The sequence below is a fragment of the Capricornis sumatraensis genome, chromosome 6 (genome assembly GCF_032405125.1).
Source record: "Capricornis sumatraensis isolate serow.1 chromosome 6, serow.2, whole genome shotgun sequence".
Classification (NCBI taxonomy): Eukaryota; Metazoa; Chordata; class Mammalia; order Artiodactyla; family Bovidae; genus Capricornis; species Capricornis sumatraensis.
This window is the reverse complement of record NC_091074.1, coordinates 90,077,979-90,096,005: the sequence shown is the minus strand read 5'-3', so window position 1 is coordinate 90,096,005 and position 18,027 is coordinate 90,077,979. Positions and strand designations below refer to the sequence as shown.

Here is an 18,027-nt window from a genome sequence, read left to right as displayed (position 1 = left end):
AAGGGGATGATAAAGGATGAGATGGTTGGATGGCATCACTGACTCAATGGACATGAGTTTAAGCAGGCTCCAGGAGATGGTGATAGACAGGGAAACCTGGCATGCTGCAGTCCATGGGGTTGCAAAGCATCAGACACGACTGAGTGACTGAACTAAAAGAGTCAAGGATCTTGGATAACTAAGTAAAGGGTGTTAGTGCATTAACGGAAAAGCTGAGGCCCCAGGTTAGAGATGGGCAGGTCTAGGAGGGAGGAGTCACAGGACCAGTCCCACAGCACAGCCCCTGGTCTGGATACCACCCATGATGCTGTGTCTCTCACTCAGGTTTCAAATGCCAGGAAGGAGTAATTATTTTGCCAAGCTAAGTCAAGTATTTGACCTTGGGCTAGGGGAGGTCCAGCTTAGAGTCTTTCTAGACTGGCATCCAATAGGAAGAGTTAATTATTCAAAGGAAGTTCAGGTGCTTTTAAAAAGTGGAACTCCACACTGGGCTACTCTAAAGCAACAAATGCCTAGAGCAGGTTATTAAAGTTCATGATCCAGAGACTGTCGAGAGCTTCCCTAAGAAGCTGGGTTTACTAAGCTTGGGAGAAGGCATTCTAGAAGAACCCTGAGGCCTCATGCTGAGAGGGAGTTCAGTTCAGTTCAGTTGCTCAGTCTTGTCCAAATCTGCGATCCCATGGACTGCAGCATGCCAAGCCCCCTGTCCATCACCAGCTCCCAGAGCTTGCTCAAATTCATGTCCATCAAGTTGGTGATGCCATTCAACTGTCTCATTCAGATGAGAGAGGAAGTTGGCATGGTCTTATTATATATAGAACATGGGCTTTTGCTTGATGATTCTAAGGAAGGTTTGAGAAAGAGAGGGTCAATTCTGGATTGGGTATTGTCTAGATGTGGGTACAATTAGTGATTTTGTATCTCAGTTTTTATCTGGGAGGCAGGAAAGTTAAAGTGAGGGTGATGATTCATTGGTAAAAAAGCAGTCAGTACTCACATTTCACAGAAAAGAAGCATGTTTGGTTATTTTTACAGTTTAATATCCTTGTCATTGTTTTATTTCAGACATGGTCAGCATAGCCTTTTCTCTTTGTTGGAGCGTTGTCAATGTTCATTAGGAATCATCTAGCTGTGAGCTGTCATCTTGGGGGATTTTTCCTTTCTCAGCCTTCAAAGTTTAATCAGAACTGATTAGATTTCCAGGTCTTGATTTCCTTCCTAATGACTTAGTGAGACGTTGAGCCTTTCAAAGTGAATTTGCAGCTAGCTAATTGCAGCCCTAGAGATGAGACCACCAGCACTCAGGTAAAGAGATACCTGAGGGATGCCCTACAGAAAGGGACCAGGTGGCTATAGGGAGACTGGGCACTTTTATAAGTAATTCTGAGGATTAAAATAAATTTTATCAATGATTCTTCATGCCAAGTGAATACAGTTTCTGATTGAAGGGATTTCCTCTTTACCCTGTATAAGAATACTTGGGGTACAAGGAACTTTGCTCTTTTTTGCTCTTTTTTTTTCCATTGTGACGCGCAGCTTTCAGGATCCCCACCAGGGATTGAACCAACGCCCCCTGAATTGTAAACATGGAGTCTTAACTACTGGACCACCAGGGAAGTCCCTAGGGATGCAAGAAAATTTGAATGGCTTCCAAGATTGAGTCATTAAGATAAAATAACTGGACCACAAATTAGTGGTCTAATTACATCCCCACTTTCATGACAAATCCCTTCTGTGTAACTTCTTCCTCTCATTGTTGATGGCCCAAATCTTCCTGAAAACATTAGGGATTAACTGGGGATGAGAACTTGAGGGGATAAATACAGCTAGGTTCTTTACAAATGAGAGTTACAAGGGAAACTTTCCTTCTTATTCCTTTGAATTATTTTATTTTTTGTTATATTACAGCTTGTTCTACCTGTGCAGGCTCCGCATTGTCCCTGTTATTTGTAAGTCTCATAAAAACATCACTGGACAGGCTACAGGAGGACCTTGCTACCCCCAGGTCCTTTCAGCAGGCCCACCTCAGCTATTGTTCTCTTGTTATTGGAGTGTGTGCTATTGACTTCTGTTTCCTGATATCTCTCTTCTTCCTGGTATTTCCCTTCATCTTTCTAGGCTCTTGGTGAATTTGTCTTGGTGGAAAAAGATGTCAAGATTAAAAAGAAAGGAAAGATTTACAGCCTCAACGAGGGCTATGCCAAGTATTTTGATGCTGCCACCACAGAATATGTGCAGAAAAAGAAGTTTCCTGAGGTGAGTGAAGAAAGCCTGAAACAGAAGCAGGGAGAATACTGTCTCTGTGGGTTCCTGTTTGGGAAATGGCTGTGGGGGGCTGGCTGAAAGAGGTTGTTGCCCCTGTTTGTGGCTTTGACCAGTGTGAGCATGGCAGACTCTGATTTTCTTCATTAGCAATCAATATCTTTCTTTCATAGCTAAGATTTACCTACTAAAGGTATTACTCTCTAGGTTAGTTTATCCAGGAGAAATTATCTATGAAGAAGGCAGAGACCAATTTTTCAAAATCCAGAGTTTCAGGCCAGAGCATCTCATTTTTTGCCGAGCTACCATGTGTGTAGATTCTGGTCACTCAGTTATATTTAAGTGAAGGTCCCTTTCACATGGTTTAAAATCAGGACCTGGTGTTTACTCCAAGTTTTAGAAAGGTCTTCGGCTCTAAGGGTGAACACCGAGTCCTGGACTTCATGTGGCTATTAAGACAGCCCAAACAAGCCAATAAGTATGTCTGCCATACAAAAAGCCCTATTAAGACAAGTGTGGGAGGGAGTCACAGTGTTTCCAGGTCAAGAGTGTGAAGTCTGACCCACACTGGAAGTGACTGGAAGGACAGTGGTGTGAGGTGCCAGCCTGGCTGTCCCTGGAAGCCCTTCACAAACTCTAGGTAGAAAAGTGCTCAGAATTCCATGGAGTCCAGAGCACTCGGTTAGCAGGGTGCTGGACCTACCTCTGCTGCCTCAGACTGAAGCTTTAGAGAGTTTTCTTCTTTCTGTCTTGTTTGTTCTTGAAGCAAAAATCTTTGAAGCGCAGTTTCTGGTATCTCTCCTTTGTCATCACACACAAACCCATCAGGTATCTTAAGGGCAGAAGTAATAGGATATGGATTGTGAGGTTGATAAAGTCAAAATTATTTATTTACAAGTTCCCAGTCTTGGCGATAATTTCACAGTGGTTCCTATTCTAAGGTAAAAGGTACCTCTTCCAAAACCCATAAAGGAAGATACTTATTTTACCACTGGAAAACCAGACTCTTAGGCACACACACACAAAAAAAGCCATAAATCCCTTTGAAGGAGAAGTTTCAAACTGAGAAACAAAGGAGTCATCCCATGTATAACCAACAACAGGTGAAGAGTCTGACTGCACGAGGACCCAAATACAAGGATGAACACCCAAACAGAAAACCAGACAAAGGGCACGATCATGCAAGGCATGGGAGATGCTAATAAAAAAGAAAGGCAAATTAAAATACAACATCATTTCCACATTTGAGATTCGCACAGATTCAACAGATGAATAGTGCTCAGTGGTGTGGGAAAATAAGTACTCTTATAAAATGTTAAAGGAAACTTAAATGTCCCCCCTCACCCCCCAACTTTTCTGGCTGGGGCAATCTGACAGTATGATTTCCAATATTAAATATTCATATCTTTTGACTCAGTTAATCCTAAATTTCCCCCAGAAACTGATCCTAAAAAACCAATTGATCAAATAGAAACAGAGATAAATGAACAAGGATATGTCACTGCAGCATTGTTTTATAACAACAACGAAGGAACAACTGAAGTATCCAACAGGAAGGGTTGGTTGGGACATTCACAATATTCAGGTGAAGTGTTGTGCCACACAGCTATTCATCCATTAGAAATTTAAGTCCTGTTTTATATATTGGTAGTGAGACATGTCCACAAGATAGGCAGTCAACGAAATGGATTACACCATTAAATACATGTGAATGTATTTCTGCACACACATATGTATATATAGGATGTGTATATGCATAAAATGTCTTCAAAATGTGCCATCTTGTTAATAGAGGTTTCTAGAAGTTGATATTATAGAGTTCTTGACTTTCTCTGATGTATGAATATGTGCAATATGTCATTGAAAAGAGATCATTGTAACTCTTTCTAGAAATTATTACAAAAACCATTGTCATTTGCAGAGGCAATCAAAGAGTATGCAACCAAGAAAATTGAAAGGGAAAAAGCATATCAAGTAGTTAATTAATAAAAATGCTATATTCTTTTTCTGGATTTTATGTTTAGTATAGTAAGAGTCAGCTTTTAAAAATGTGTAATATGTTGTGATTCCTTCTCCCTTATTTTAAATAATAAGTGTTTAAATAAGAAGTGTTTGCTCTTACACTTAAAAAAAAAGGAGAGAAAATAGACTATTCTGTTTTGAAAAGAAGTGCCCTTGCTGTCCTATAGTTTTGCCCTGAGAAGCCCATCTCCAGGGTGTGCAGGCAGTGTCCCTCCCACTCCTCATTCTTCCGGAGGCCATTGCTTTCTGGCAGGGTCTTTATGTTCTGGCTGCTCTGCTTCCACATGCTGCACCCCAAGGAGATGGGAAGTGGACCAGCACTTTTCTATACCATCCACCATTGTGGAAAGAGCAGTCCCCCTTTGCTATTTCTGTCTCTTGCCAGTGGCAGTTTCTCCTATCCCTGACTGCACTCTCCTAGCTGTGTGTCCTGTGTCTGTTCCAAGTGCTTATCGTGTACTAACTCGTTCAATTCTCCAACAGATTACAAGATAAGTATTAATACCACAACCCTCATTTTACAAATAAAGGAACTGAGGCCCAGAACAGCCAAGTAATGTTAAGGAGTGCAAGCTCTTACTGCTTGCCACATGACAAGCCAATAAATCGAGTGACTAGTTGTTAGGGCAAGGAATAAGGACTTTATTAGGAAAGTCAGCAGACCAAGAAGATGGTGGACTAGTGTCCCAAAGAACCATTGTTATGCCCAAGTTGCAAAATCTCCCAATGACCACCAGGGAGCCGGTATCCAATGCAAAAGCAAGAGAGTTTTTATTACCAAGCTCGAGCTGGGGCTCCCACCGTTACTGACGCAGCAGCTAAGGAGAGGAGCCGCGAACTCTGGGTTACATTGCTTATATAGGGTATTCTCGTGCGAAAAATTTGAAAAACAGGAGTTTCCGGTTTGGGAGACGTCTAATTTGTTACCTTCTGTGGAAGGGTTAGGTGTTGGGTTCTGATTGGTTTTCATTTCCCGGGCTGGCGACGGGTTCTGATTGATTCCCATTTCTTAGGTTCTTCATTCCCTTCTCAAGGTCCCAGGACAGACCCAATCATGGGTCTGTGACCAGCTCTATGTTTTCTTCCACTAAAGGGGCCGTTGGTACTGCCATATATTGGGACCTGAGCACCATAAGCTGTGCCGTATTGATGTGGCTCTTGATGAAGGTCATTAACTTGTTCAATAAACACGGCCCGAAGGTGAGTAGCAAAAGTAAGATAATCAGAGGCCCTGTATACCCCAGATGAGTCCTGATGTCCATCTTATGTCCCTCTGTCCTTCAGAAGTGAAGGAGACCTTGACGAGGTTGCAGTCAGGGCAACTACAGGTAAATCGCTTGTTCCACATGTCTGAGGTGATAGGATTTACAAAAGTCATCGTGACCAGGTCCGACGGCCTGGCCACACTCCATTTCCACCAGCCATCATTTGAAGTCACACATTCCCATGCCTTACAGTGACGACTCTGCATGCCACCACGTCTTTCTCCGGTCCTTTTTGTGCCCCGGACACGCATAGAAACCCACTTTTTGCAGATAAGCGCGTGCCCAGGAGGTCTCCATCAATTCTTTTAGGTGGAAGTATAAGTCGGGCCACCATGTATTTATGGGGTGTGTGGCAGTCGACTGGTTCAGCACCTCGTATGTCTCTCCATTTCATAGTTTCCAGGTTATATTGTAAGGACCGGAGACAAAAAAGCGACTTCTGATCATCTGTTTCTTTTAACCCTTCTGCCTTTAGGTTAGGGATTATTGGGGGAAGTATCCCATACACGATTTCAAAAGGGGTGAGTCCCAGTTGGTAGGGTGAGTTCTGCACCCGGTACAGGGCAAAGGGGAGGAGAGCCACCCAGCTCCTGCCAGTCTCAGCAACTAGTTTTGTTAATGTCTCTTTAAGTGTCCTATTCATCCTTTCTACTTGTCCTGAGCTCTGGGGCCTATAGGCACAGTGCAGCTTCCATATAGCCCCCAAAGCCCAGGCTACCCCCTGGCTTACCTGAGACAAGAAGGCTGGCCCATTATCTGACCCCACCTGTGCCAGAAACCTGAACCATGGCAAGATGTCTTCAATCAGCTTTTTGGCTGCCACCTGTGCTGTTTCTCTCTTGGTGGGGAACACTTCTACCCACCCTGAGAAGGTATCTGTGAACACCAACAGGTATTTGTATCCATATTTACCCGGTCTTACCTCAGTGAAGTCCACTTCCCAGTAAGCTCCGGTCTTGTCCCCCGTTCTCTAATTCCTTGGTTGGCTGGATGAGGGACAGCGTTTGTGAGCTGGCATGCTTTGCAGTTTGATACGATGTCTTCTATTGTCGTCCTGACATCTTTCGTGGTAATTTTGGCATGTCTAATCAGGTCTTGTATCTTGCGGGTTCCCAGGTGAATGGCACGATGCACTTTTAGTAATACTTGTTTTCCTAGTTCTTCTGAGAGGATTAGAAAGCTGTCTGCTGCTCTCCACCACCCAGCCAGCTATTGGGCCATAGGCAGGCTTTTTATCCAGTCTAAGTCTCTTGTTGAGTAATTGGGCAAAGCTGGCAGAATAGGGCTCCCAGAGTCAGGCAGCTGAAGAGTGGCCTCTATCACGGTATTCTGGGCTGCATCCCTGGCTGCCCTGTCTGCCAAGTTGTTTCCCCTTGAGATCGGGGTGTCTGGCTTCTGGTGCCCCGGGCAGTGTATTATGGCTAGTTTTTTAGGAAGCCATAAAGCTGAGAGGAGAGATTTTATTTCTTCTTTGTTTTTAATCATCTTACCCTCGGCTGTGAGGAGTCTCCTTTCTCTGTAGATGGCCCCGTGTATATGGGCAGTAGCAAAGGCATATCGACTATCAGTAACGATGTTAAGTTTTTTGTCCTTTCCCAACTGAAGGGCTTTGGTTAGGGCGATTAGTTCAGCCCTTTGAGCCGAAGTACCCGGAGGTAGTGCTTCCGGCCACACAATTTGGGTTTCCGTGGTTATGGCCGCCCCCGCATACCTGAGTCCATCTCCAACGAAACTGCTCCCGCTTGTATACCAGGTGACCTCAGCATCCGCCAGAGGGCGATCTTGCAAGTCCTCTCGTGTCCCATGCACCTGGGCTAGTATGTTGCTGCAGTCATGGATCAGGGCTTCCAAGTCTGGGTTAGGAAACAATGTAGCCGGATTGAGAGAAGTAGGCTGTAGAAAGATGATTCTGGAGGGGTTTAGCAGTAGTCCCTGGTAGTGGGTCAGCCGAGCGTTGCTGATCCATCTATCTGGGGGTTGTTTCAGTATGCCCTCAATGGCATGGGGGGCGGTAATATGTAACTCCTGCCCTAGTGTCAGTTTGTCTGCATCTTTGACCATTAGGGCCACTGCTGCAATCATCTGGAGGCATGGGGGCCAGACTGATGCTACAGGGTCTAGGAGTTTAGACAAGTAGGCCACTGGCCGTTTCCAAGGTCCCAAATGTTGCATCAGCACCCCTTTTGCTACTCCTTGTTTTTCATCGCATTGGTTCTTTCCTAATGCTGGTCGTGTACAGGGGCGTCTCTTACCTTCAGCCGCTAGGTGGTGCAGCTGGCGCTCCCTTTCTCCCAAATCAGGAACTGTTGCCACTAGCAGGATGCGCGCCATATTGCGGGTCTGGCGGTCTGCTGCCTTCGCTTGTTTTTCCTCGGGGGTCTCTCGAGTATTGTAGACCCTTTCTGCCACTGTTATTAAATCCTAGATACTCTTTTCTCCCAGGCGTTCTAGTTTTTGTAACTTTTTCCTGATGTCTGGAGCTGCCTGGTTGACAAAATGCATTATCAAAGCAGCCTGAGTGCCTTCTGCTTCTGGGTCCATGGGGGTGTATTGTCTAAAGGCCTCCATCAGCCTTTCCAGATAAGCAGCTGGACTCTCAGTGGGGCCTTGTTGAACATCTCCTACTCTAGCTAGGTTAGTGGGTTTCTGTGCAGCTGCCTTGAGACCCCCAATAGAGTCTGGCGGTAGACCCGGAGCCTCTCCTTACCTTGTGCCGTATTGTAATCCCAGTCAGGTCGCGATAAAGGAAAAGAGGTGTTAATTTCATCTATATTAGTGGTGGGTTCTCCATTTGCCCCTGGGACCGTTTTACGGGCCTCATTCTGTATTCTCTCTCTCTCTTCTGTAGTGAAGAGAATCTGGAGCAGCTGTTGACAGTCCCAGGTGGGTTGATGAGTAAAAAGCACAGTTTCTAGATTAGTTAGATCTCTAGGGTTATCTGAGAACTTAGCATTCTGTGATCTCCAGTTATATAAGTCACTGGTAGAGAAGGACCAGTATTGATGAGGTTGGTTCCCTTCCTCGTCAGGGGGACTGGCCACTCGTAAAGGGAGGGCAACAGTTGAGTCTACCCGTCCCGCTGGAGACATGGCTCGCCTATGGCGAGCATTTTGTGTGGGCCCCCCTTCTGATGCGTCAGCCCTAGGTGGAGGGATAGCAGGGGCCCGCGGTGGCTCGAGGGGTTGGTAAGGGGGTGGGAAGAGAAGTTCTTCCTCTGTACCCCCTTGTAAAATGGGGGTTGGTTCAGGTTCCTTGGGATCTTTCAGGTTCTTTCCTATAAGTGTCACCAGCACCTGCACAGTAGAGAATCCCTGTTAAGGCAAGAAAGGTTTTACCCATGGAGGGGGGCGCAATATGAGATCTTCCCACACTATGACATAGGGAACTTGGTCAGGGTGTCTGCTCCGCAGTCGAAAGATGATGTCTCGGACTCGGTGCACGGTTTCCAAGTCAAAGGTGCCCTCTGGGGGCCATCCCACGTGGAAGGTTGGCCATTCCGCGCTGCAAAAAGTGATTAATTTATCTTTCTTAATTTCCACACCGAGGTCACGTGCGTGCATCTTGACCTCCTTAAAATGGTCAGTGATCAGGGATAGAGGGGTAGGGCTTGATTGACTTTGCCCCGTCATTCCTAGATCAGTCAGATGTTGGTAAATTAACACAGACAGTACAGATAGCCACACAGACAGACAGAGAGACAGAAGGTACAGACCTCCGGGAGTCCGGAGGCAAAACTGAAAGTAAGACGACGGCCTCCAGCCGTTCAGTGGGAGCGACCCGCTATCGTCTATGGAGAACAGGGGTACTCCGTCCCGTCTGAAGGGGCCGGGGACGTCTCCCAACGACCTGCACCGGTGACCTGCCGGCGTGTCCGCCTGAGTCATATACCGGCTTCAGAAAATAGGCCTTATCAGAAACAAAGAGACAGAGAAGGGCTTACAGGCTGCAGATAACTCTCTGGATCAGTTTCCCTGCAGGGCCGATGGGAGATCCCAGACAAGCCCCCAAATGTTATGCCCAAGTCGCGAAATCTCCCAATGACCACCAGGGAGCCGGTATCCAATGCAAAAGCAAGAGAGTTTTTATTACCAAGCTTGAGCTGGGGCTCCCACTGTCACCGATGCAGCGGCTAAGGAGAGGAGCCCCGAACTCTGGGTTACATTGCTTATATAGGGTATTCTCGTTCGAAAAATTTGAAAAACGGGAGTTTCCGGTTTGGGAGACGTCTAATTGGTTACCTTCTGTGGAAGGGTTAGCTGTTGGGTTCTGATTGATTCCCATTTCCTGGGCTTAATTCGAATGTCATAAGTCCTGAACGTAAAGTCAGGAGATCCTGATCTGGGATCTGGTTGGCTCGCAGGTGGTGGGGTGAGGTCAGGGGATTTCCAAAGACTCTTTCCTCAGAACTCTAAAATGGAGTCTTTTTTAACAAAATGGGGTGGCTTAGGTTCTTCACCATCTTGCCTGAGTTAGAATTCAGGCCTCTTTTATACTAAAAAGGGAGAGGATGTGGTTGTTTGTTGCAAACTTTTGGTGTCAGGATCCTTTGTTCTTGCAGTTGCCCAGGTAGGTCAGGATGTGATGTTCCTATAAAACTCCAACAAGACAAATGTTATTCTCTGTTCTGCAACTTTTTATTTCTCTGTGTGTGTGTTAGTTGCTCAGTTATGTCTGACTCTTTGCAACCTCATGAGCTATAGCCGCCACACCGCTCCCCCCCCCCCACTTTGTGTTTCTATATATTTGACTACTTTAGATACCTCATATAAGTTAAATAATGTTGCATTTGTCATTTTTTTGACTGGCTTATTTCACTTGGCACAATGTCCTCAAATTTCATCCATGTTGTGATGCTGAAAGCTCAGCTTCTCTGTACACTGGTGCTGAATTGAACCTTGGAGACAGAATTTGGCATGAAGTAGAAAAGAATAGTTTTATTGCCTTTCCAGCAAAGGGGGGCACAGCAGGCTCATACCGTCAAAATCATGTGTCCCCTCTTGGAAAAGATAGTGAGAAGTTTCGTAGTACTTGTCCAAAGAGGACGTGATCAGCTTGTGGACATTCTTCTGAGGGGTTGGTGGTGGGCTAAGTTGGAGTCAGCATCATCAACCTTCAGGTCCAACTGGTCTGGGGTCTACATGCTTGTGGGTGGCATACCATCGTTAATTGTTATCTTCTTTCACCTGTGGGGGTTTCAGAATCTGCAAAATAGTTCAAAGATATTGTTGTGCATATCCTTTAATGGGGAAAACAGGACCTTGTCCCAAGGCTGCTCTTGATTGTTTCTCCTTGATCTTCCATCCCCTCCCTTTTCTGATTAACAACTGCTTGAATCTGCCCTTTGTAACTCAGGGACGGTCATGAAGGCTGAATGAAGGCTGCTTTCTATAATCAAAGAAATGGGGGACACAGGAAGTCTTTGTGCCCAGGAGCCCTAAAGGGCCCTGCTTGATATCAGTTGAGCAAGTGACAAGACTTTTTTTTCAAAGTCCAAATAATATCCTACTGTGTGTATATACCACATTTTCCTTATCCATCCATCTCTCAATGGACACTTAGGTTGCTTCCACTTCTTGGCTATTGTGAATAATGCTTCGATGAACATGGATATGCAGATATCTCTTTGAGATTCTGTTTCCAATTCTTTTGGATAAATACCCAGAAGTGGGAAGAAAGTTTTCATTTTTTGAAAGTTTTTCTTTCCTTTCATTCCCTCTTTAACCCTCTTTGCTCCAATATCAGCCCTTGGTAATCCTCTTTTACATAATCCAGCATCATGTTTCCACCTTATATTACTTGACCTCTCATGGCATTTAGGGTTGTTTACTCTTCCTTTCCAGCTTCTCTGGTGGCTCAGTGGTGAAGAATTCATCTGTTAATGTGGGAGAAACAGATTCAATCCCTGAGTCTGGAAGATCCCCAAGAGAAAGAAATGGCAACCCACTCCAGTATTCTTGCCTGGGAAATCCCATGGACAGAGGAGCCTGGCGGGCTATAGTCCATGGGATTGCAAAAGAGTCGGACACAGATTGGTGGCTAAACAGCAACAGCAACCCTGTCCTTCATGAAACTTGTCTTCTTTAGCCTTGTGTCTGGTTTTCCATCTATCTGCCTAACCATCTTCTTCTTTTATTAGTCCCCATAGCTCTGCCTACACTTCTGTCTTGGTACATATAGTATGCTATTCCCAAAAAACCTTTCGGCTCACACTTGTCCCCCCAGGGTGATCTCATCTAGTCTCTTCTCATAGGATTCAGATCTGCCTGCTCCTCCAGACACCTAGAACTCCACATATCCAACTCTGACCCTCCTATTCCCCACCCCCCACCACTCTACACACACACAAACACACACACCTCCCCACCTACACACACACCATCTCCCAAGTTTACTACTTTCTGATTTTCTTCTCTGGACCTATACTGCCTCTACCATCATATTCATTCCCAACAAAGTTTGGGGAATCCAGAGGATTACCTCTTTCTTATGCTCATGACTAATCATTTACTGGACATTACCAACTCTATTTTCTAAATATTCCTCAAAAAGTGAAAGTGAAGTCACTCAGTTGTGTCCAACTCTTTGCGACCCCGTGGACTGTAGCCAACCAGGTTCTGCTGTCTATGGGGATTCTCCAGGCAAGAATACTGAAGTGAGTTTCCATTTCCTTCTCCAGGGGATCTTTCCAACCCAGGGATCGAATCTGGGTCTCCTGAATTGCAGGCAGACTCTTTACCCTGTGAGCTACTCAAGTTGGTCCATTTTCTTTATCCCAAATTCAGACCTGCATTCTTTTACCTATTGAGAAATCTCTTAATTGGCATCTGAAGGTGTTTTGTATACTTAATATCATTATGTAAATAAAATGGAGAAGGCAAAATCTTCCATGTAATTTTTAACATACAACTTGAATAGTGCTTTCAAGATATTGCATGTGTATGCACTTCAGAAAGTATTTCCCCAGCAGCTACTTTTTGCCCCACACCAGGCTGAACTCAGGGTATGATGCCAAGATCAAGCAGACAGTCTTCCACAAGGATGTCACACACTGGAGATGTCTGGCTTATAAATGCCTATAAAATCAATGCACTTTATAGTGGCTGATGCCACCAAAGCATTGGATATTTGCTCTGAAAATTTTTGGCACTTCCTTGTACTGTCAGAAAATTATTAGATTAGACACAGAAATCTCACATGGGTCACTGAATGAGGAAAAAGCAAACCTGCCCGAAGGAGCCCTTCCATGAGATAGTCATGCCTTACTGATATGCCCTACGTAAGGGAAATCATGAACTTTGACTTATTTCTTTCAGAGCAAATCTTCTTTTTATTATAAGACTAATGAAATTGACGTTTACACGGAAGCTGTTTTATTTCTTTGAATGATTTCTAAAAGTATTTAAAATAATTTTACCAGTGGATAAATGCTGCTTACACTAAGTGCAAAAGTTGTCATGGTTCAAGGGGATCTGGTTTTCAAGAAGCTAAAAAGTGTTCTGAACTGTGAGGGCCAAGGAGGAGATTCAAAGAGGAGCCCAACAGTTGGTGTTTGTTTATACTTCTTTTTCCAGTGGGGTTTTTTTTCCCCCCCTCATTAGCTTCTGTGTTAGGACACATATTGTCTCTCACTTTAAGTAGTCCAGCATTTAATGGGTCCAATTACTAGTTGAGGTTTGGGAGCTCCTAATGGTCATCTACATAATAATTTCAATTCCTAAGCTGGTGGGTAGAGGAAAGAGGACCTGGAATGTAGAGCTCACACCCACCGGATGTGTCACCTGAAGTAGGTGCTGACTGCTTGCTAAACCCACTGCATCTTGCCTCTCCCCTCTCCATCCTCCAGGACGGCAGTGCTCCCTATGGGGCCAGGTACGTGGGCTCCATGGTGGCTGATGTGCACCGCACCCTTGTCTATGGAGGGATCTTCCTGTACCCAGCGAACCAGAAAAGTCCGAAGGGCAAGGTAACTCTCCTCTGTCCGCTGGCTGAATCTGCTCAGGGAGCCGGTCACAATTCTCTTTCTCATCATGCCTGTTTTTGGCTACCATCTGTCTGTGAGTGGGCAGGTGGAAGAGAAACGAAGTATATATCCCATTAATAGAGTTCTAAGGTTGTGGCAGAAGGTCTGGAGGAGGAGGAGGCTGAAGTTGTTGGTGATTGTCACTGGCCATCACTTCTGCGGCTCTCACACTCCTCAATTGACGGTGAATCAGCTGTGTTCATCCCCCACTTTCCACATGCTGTGTCTGTCTTTTTGCTTCATTACCAGCTGATTTGGATCATAGATCCTTTTGAGAACTTAATGAAACGTATGAAACTTACATGAAACTTATTACATGTAAACATACACATTACATATGTTGTCACGGGGTTCACAATAACCTGAGGATGACCCAAGAATTTCCTAGAGAGTTCCCAGAAGTTCAGGCTAAGAACTTTTGAACTACCTGTAAAGGTAGCTCTGGGAAGATCTCATTGCAACTTCATGAAACAAAACCTAAAATACCTGTGTTGTCAAGCGGGAATCCTATGATCCTAATGCATCTGTCTTGAATAGACCCTGCCATGGAAAGGTGTCTGATTTTTAGCCGGTCACAGAATCATAGGTATAGAAGACAAATTCAAATAAATGTCTGCATATTCTCTGACACACTAACAACTAGCCACACATATATGCATCTCTCAGTGTGGGCGATCCGATCTGAATTATTGGAATGCCAGATTCAAAGCCATGATAAGAAGTCTAACACAGCACGTGAAACCAGAGAGATTTTAACATGCAGGTTGGTGTATCAGGCATTTCTCTTCCTGTGATGGTTTAGCTCTTGTATATCAGCTTGTTGGACAGATAAATCTAATGAGCAGAACAGTGCTAAAGAGTATTACATGAGATCAAGTAGAAGATGTGGAAATTCTCAGGTAGAACCACATTTGCCATCTACTCAGTTCTAACAAGGAGAACATTAAGACTACTAGCTATTATTAAGATATTTAAAATTAGTCAGAAAATATCTACATATAATTACAAAAATATTTCCATAAAACATATAACTGCATATATAGATCTACATTCATAGTACCATATTCAAAGTACCATTGGTTTCTTTTTTAAAATTTTATTTGGAGGATAAATGCTTTACAGTGTTGTGTTGGTTTCTGCCATATGACAACGTGAATCAGCCATAAGTATACATATATCCCCTCCCTCTTGAACCTCCCTCCCACTCCCCACCCCATCCCATCCCAACATAGCACTGGTTTGAGCTCTCTGTGTTACACAGAGACTTACCATTATCTATTTTACATATGGTAATACATATGTTTCAATGCTACTCTCTCAATTCGTCCCACCCTCTCCTGCCCCTGCTGTGTCCACAAGTCTGTCCTCTGTGTCTGCGTCTCTATTCCTGCCCTGCAAATAGGGTCATCAGTACCAGTTTTCTAGGTTCCATATATATGTGCTAATATATGATGCTTGTTTTTCTCTTTCTGATTTACTTCAGTCTATATAACAGGCTCTAGGTACCACTGAGTTCTGATCTCCATGTTTTAGCTCTCATGGTCTCTGTGGCCATGTTTGTGTGAGTGGGTGGGTAGTGGGGTGTGACTACTTCTCCTCCTGTTGTCTTTGTAGAGCAATGTAGATTTTAATTGTGGGGGAAAAATAGATTACATAGCCTGCAGGTAAAGGCACCATGAAGATCTGGACACTGTTTTAAAATGAGTTTACTACAACAATATCTTAAGGTCAGAACAAAACTTGGTTCCAAGGTAAGTTTGAAGTAAGTATCCATGTCCTTATCTATCTATCTATTTTTTTATAGTACATGGTACAAATAAAAGCATCCTATTCTGTTTCCCCCAAATGGGAATAAATGCCCCCTACAGTTTTAACTTACTTTCTGCTCAGTGCCTGGCTCTCCAATTCAGATTGGAAATAGTTTGTTCCTCTCTTTGAAATAATAATAATTTAAAAATCAGCACAAGATGTAACTATGAAGAAAAGAATGGAAAGAAGTTGTGCAGAGCGGGATCAATCACTTTGAAAGCTGATTACGGAAAAAGAAATTTAAGTTACAGATTTCATACCTATGAGGGAAGGAAGGAGAGGATAGTGTGATATAGAGTCAGAGCATGCAGCAAGAACGTCACCTGAATCTATGTGACGTGTGTGCGTGTGTCTGCTGTGGGTCAGGGGATGAGGAAGAAGTCAAAACATAATGACAGAAAAAGACCCAGAAAGGACATTCAATCAGCCCATTTCAATTCAACTCATCATATACTAACTGGACACAGGATTGACACCTAGTCATCTCATATGCCCTTTAGCAGGGCGTTTCTTTCTCAGAACAGGCACTGGATCCATGTACCTGGCTTGGCAAAAAATGGTACAACTGATTTCCCCCCATTTCTGCCCTCCACTGGGAGCCCTTGTGCAGCATACACTGTAGCCTTGTTTGGACACTTCCTACATGTCAGGCAGTACTAGGAATGAAGATGCCACAAACACCGACCTTAAGAGATGCCTCCCCTGCCCTCAAGGGAGGGCGTCCAAGGAGGAAGGCAGATGTTAAACAAACCTCAGAGTCAGGATTATCATGAAAGGGGAAGTACAGGATGCTGTGGGAGAGCAAGCAACAAGAGACTAGGCAACTCAGTCTAAGGGGTCAAAAGAAAAGGTCATCTAAACACCAGAAAACTCTTCAGCCAAGTTGACACTTGAGCTGTTCCTCCCTCCCATCCTGGACATTGTGGTTATCTTAACAGACCACTCAGCACTCTCTAGGTGACCCTCCGATCCCATCCAAGCTTGACTTTATTGGCCTTAAGGTCTGGCATGTAGAGACTCCTAACCTGGACCCAGAATCACTTCACCTCATTGACGAACTAGTGAGGAGTGAACACTAAGATCTGATACTCCCAAGTCTCTCATAAGCACCAAGGTCAGGTAGCTGTCGACCGGAGGTGTCCCCAGAGACATATGTGATCAGCATCAGCTGGGGCACCCAGCCTTCTGGAGAGTGTTGGTCTCTGGCAGCCGGCTCCCCTGAGAAGGGCAAATGTACTCGCACTAATGAGACAGAGGCTCAGCAGTTGGAATTCCTCCTGGAGCTTCAGGTGCATGGTTTGAGGATCTTGGCAACTTGGAACACTTGTCCACCTGACTCTGTTTCTCCTCAGCTCCGGCTCCTGTATGAGTGCAATCCTGTGGCCTACATCATTGAGCAGGCGGGAGGCCTGGCGACCACAGGCACCCAACCCGTGCTGGACGTGAAGCCTGAAGCCATTCACCAACGAGTCCCCCTCATTCTAGGGTCCCCGGAAGATGTACAGGAATATCTCACCTGTGTGCAGAAAAATCAGGCAGGCAGGTAGTGAGTCTGACCCACAAGCCCTCTTCTCTTTGTATGTGCTTTGTTAGGGACCCTAGATGAATAAGTGAGTGAATGCTGGTGATGAGAAACAAAAGGTAAACCCACTGAATCATGTGCAGAAGAGCAGCAGCCCACTGCTCACGACAGGTCTAGAAACCAGAGGCGAGTTTGTGCTCAGTGTAAAGGGCTGAAAATAAAACCCGCATATGAAAAGAACAACTTTGATTTGTCTTCTGTCATGAACAGTGGTAAATAGTGTTGTTATTTATCAGCTCAAGTAATCAGCAGCTATCCCTTGTGGGCAAAAAGTACAGAGGTCAGTTAAGAATTTGTCTTGGCTGAGAATTTGAACCTAATGTCTTAATCCTATAGTGATTAATTTCCTTTCTTATAAAATAGATGCATATATTTACTATATAGTTATTTCATATATACTTATAAATATATATATTTAATGCATATAAATATATCCATTATAGATATTTAAATGGTGACTTAATTTCTTAAAAGTTTTTGTCTTATTGTGGATAGGCTTTGAGTTATAAATTTCATGGCTATTAAATTGTAAAATTTTGGATCAAGCAAACAAAGATACATCAGGTCAAAGTCAACCCATTTTTAGGAGCAATGATTTGGATGACCAATAACTACTTGAATGGAAAAATGTGGTCACCTGTTGACAAAGTCACATACTAAGTGGAGTTAATGTTTAAAAATTAATACCTAGTTTTCTCAGCCTTGTAACTTTTCCTTTTTAATTTTTTGGGAAAATACTTTAATCTATTCTAGATCCTAACCCGAGTACACTGGTTAATGACTTCATTTGTCCAAATTGTGTTATGATAGGGATGGGTGGCATATGCATCAGAAATCTGTTTACTTTTCCTAGAGTTACTATATATGTATATAGACCTGGAGGCCAAAAATGCCTAGTGAAATATTCACGAACAAATCCAGAAATATAAAACAAAGATATACATCAGGACAAAATCAGGCTTAACTCCAAATTTCAAGAATGATTCAGTATTAGAAAATCCATTAAATAATGCATTGCTGCTGCTGCTAAGTTGCTTCAGTCGTGTCTGACTCTATGAGGCATTAGA

At 44.0% G+C, this 18,027-nt stretch overlaps 1 protein-coding gene across 1 annotated transcript in view; it reads left to right on the top strand.

Annotated features, from left to right (window-relative positions):
* Window positions 1-16,987, top strand: part of FBP2 (fructose-bisphosphatase 2) — a 52,149-nt gene extending 35,162 nt beyond the window's left edge. The window contains exons 5-7 of the mRNA XM_068974259.1: window positions 2,119-2,256; window positions 13,393-13,512; window positions 16,731-16,987. Coding sequence (XP_068830360.1) covers window positions 2,119-2,256; window positions 13,393-13,512; window positions 16,731-16,925 — 453 coding nt within the window. The 3' untranslated portion in view covers window positions 16,926-16,987. The remainder of the gene's footprint in view (window positions 1-2,118; window positions 2,257-13,392; window positions 13,513-16,730) is intronic.
* The last annotated feature ends 1,040 nt before the right edge of the window (window positions 16,988-18,027 follow it).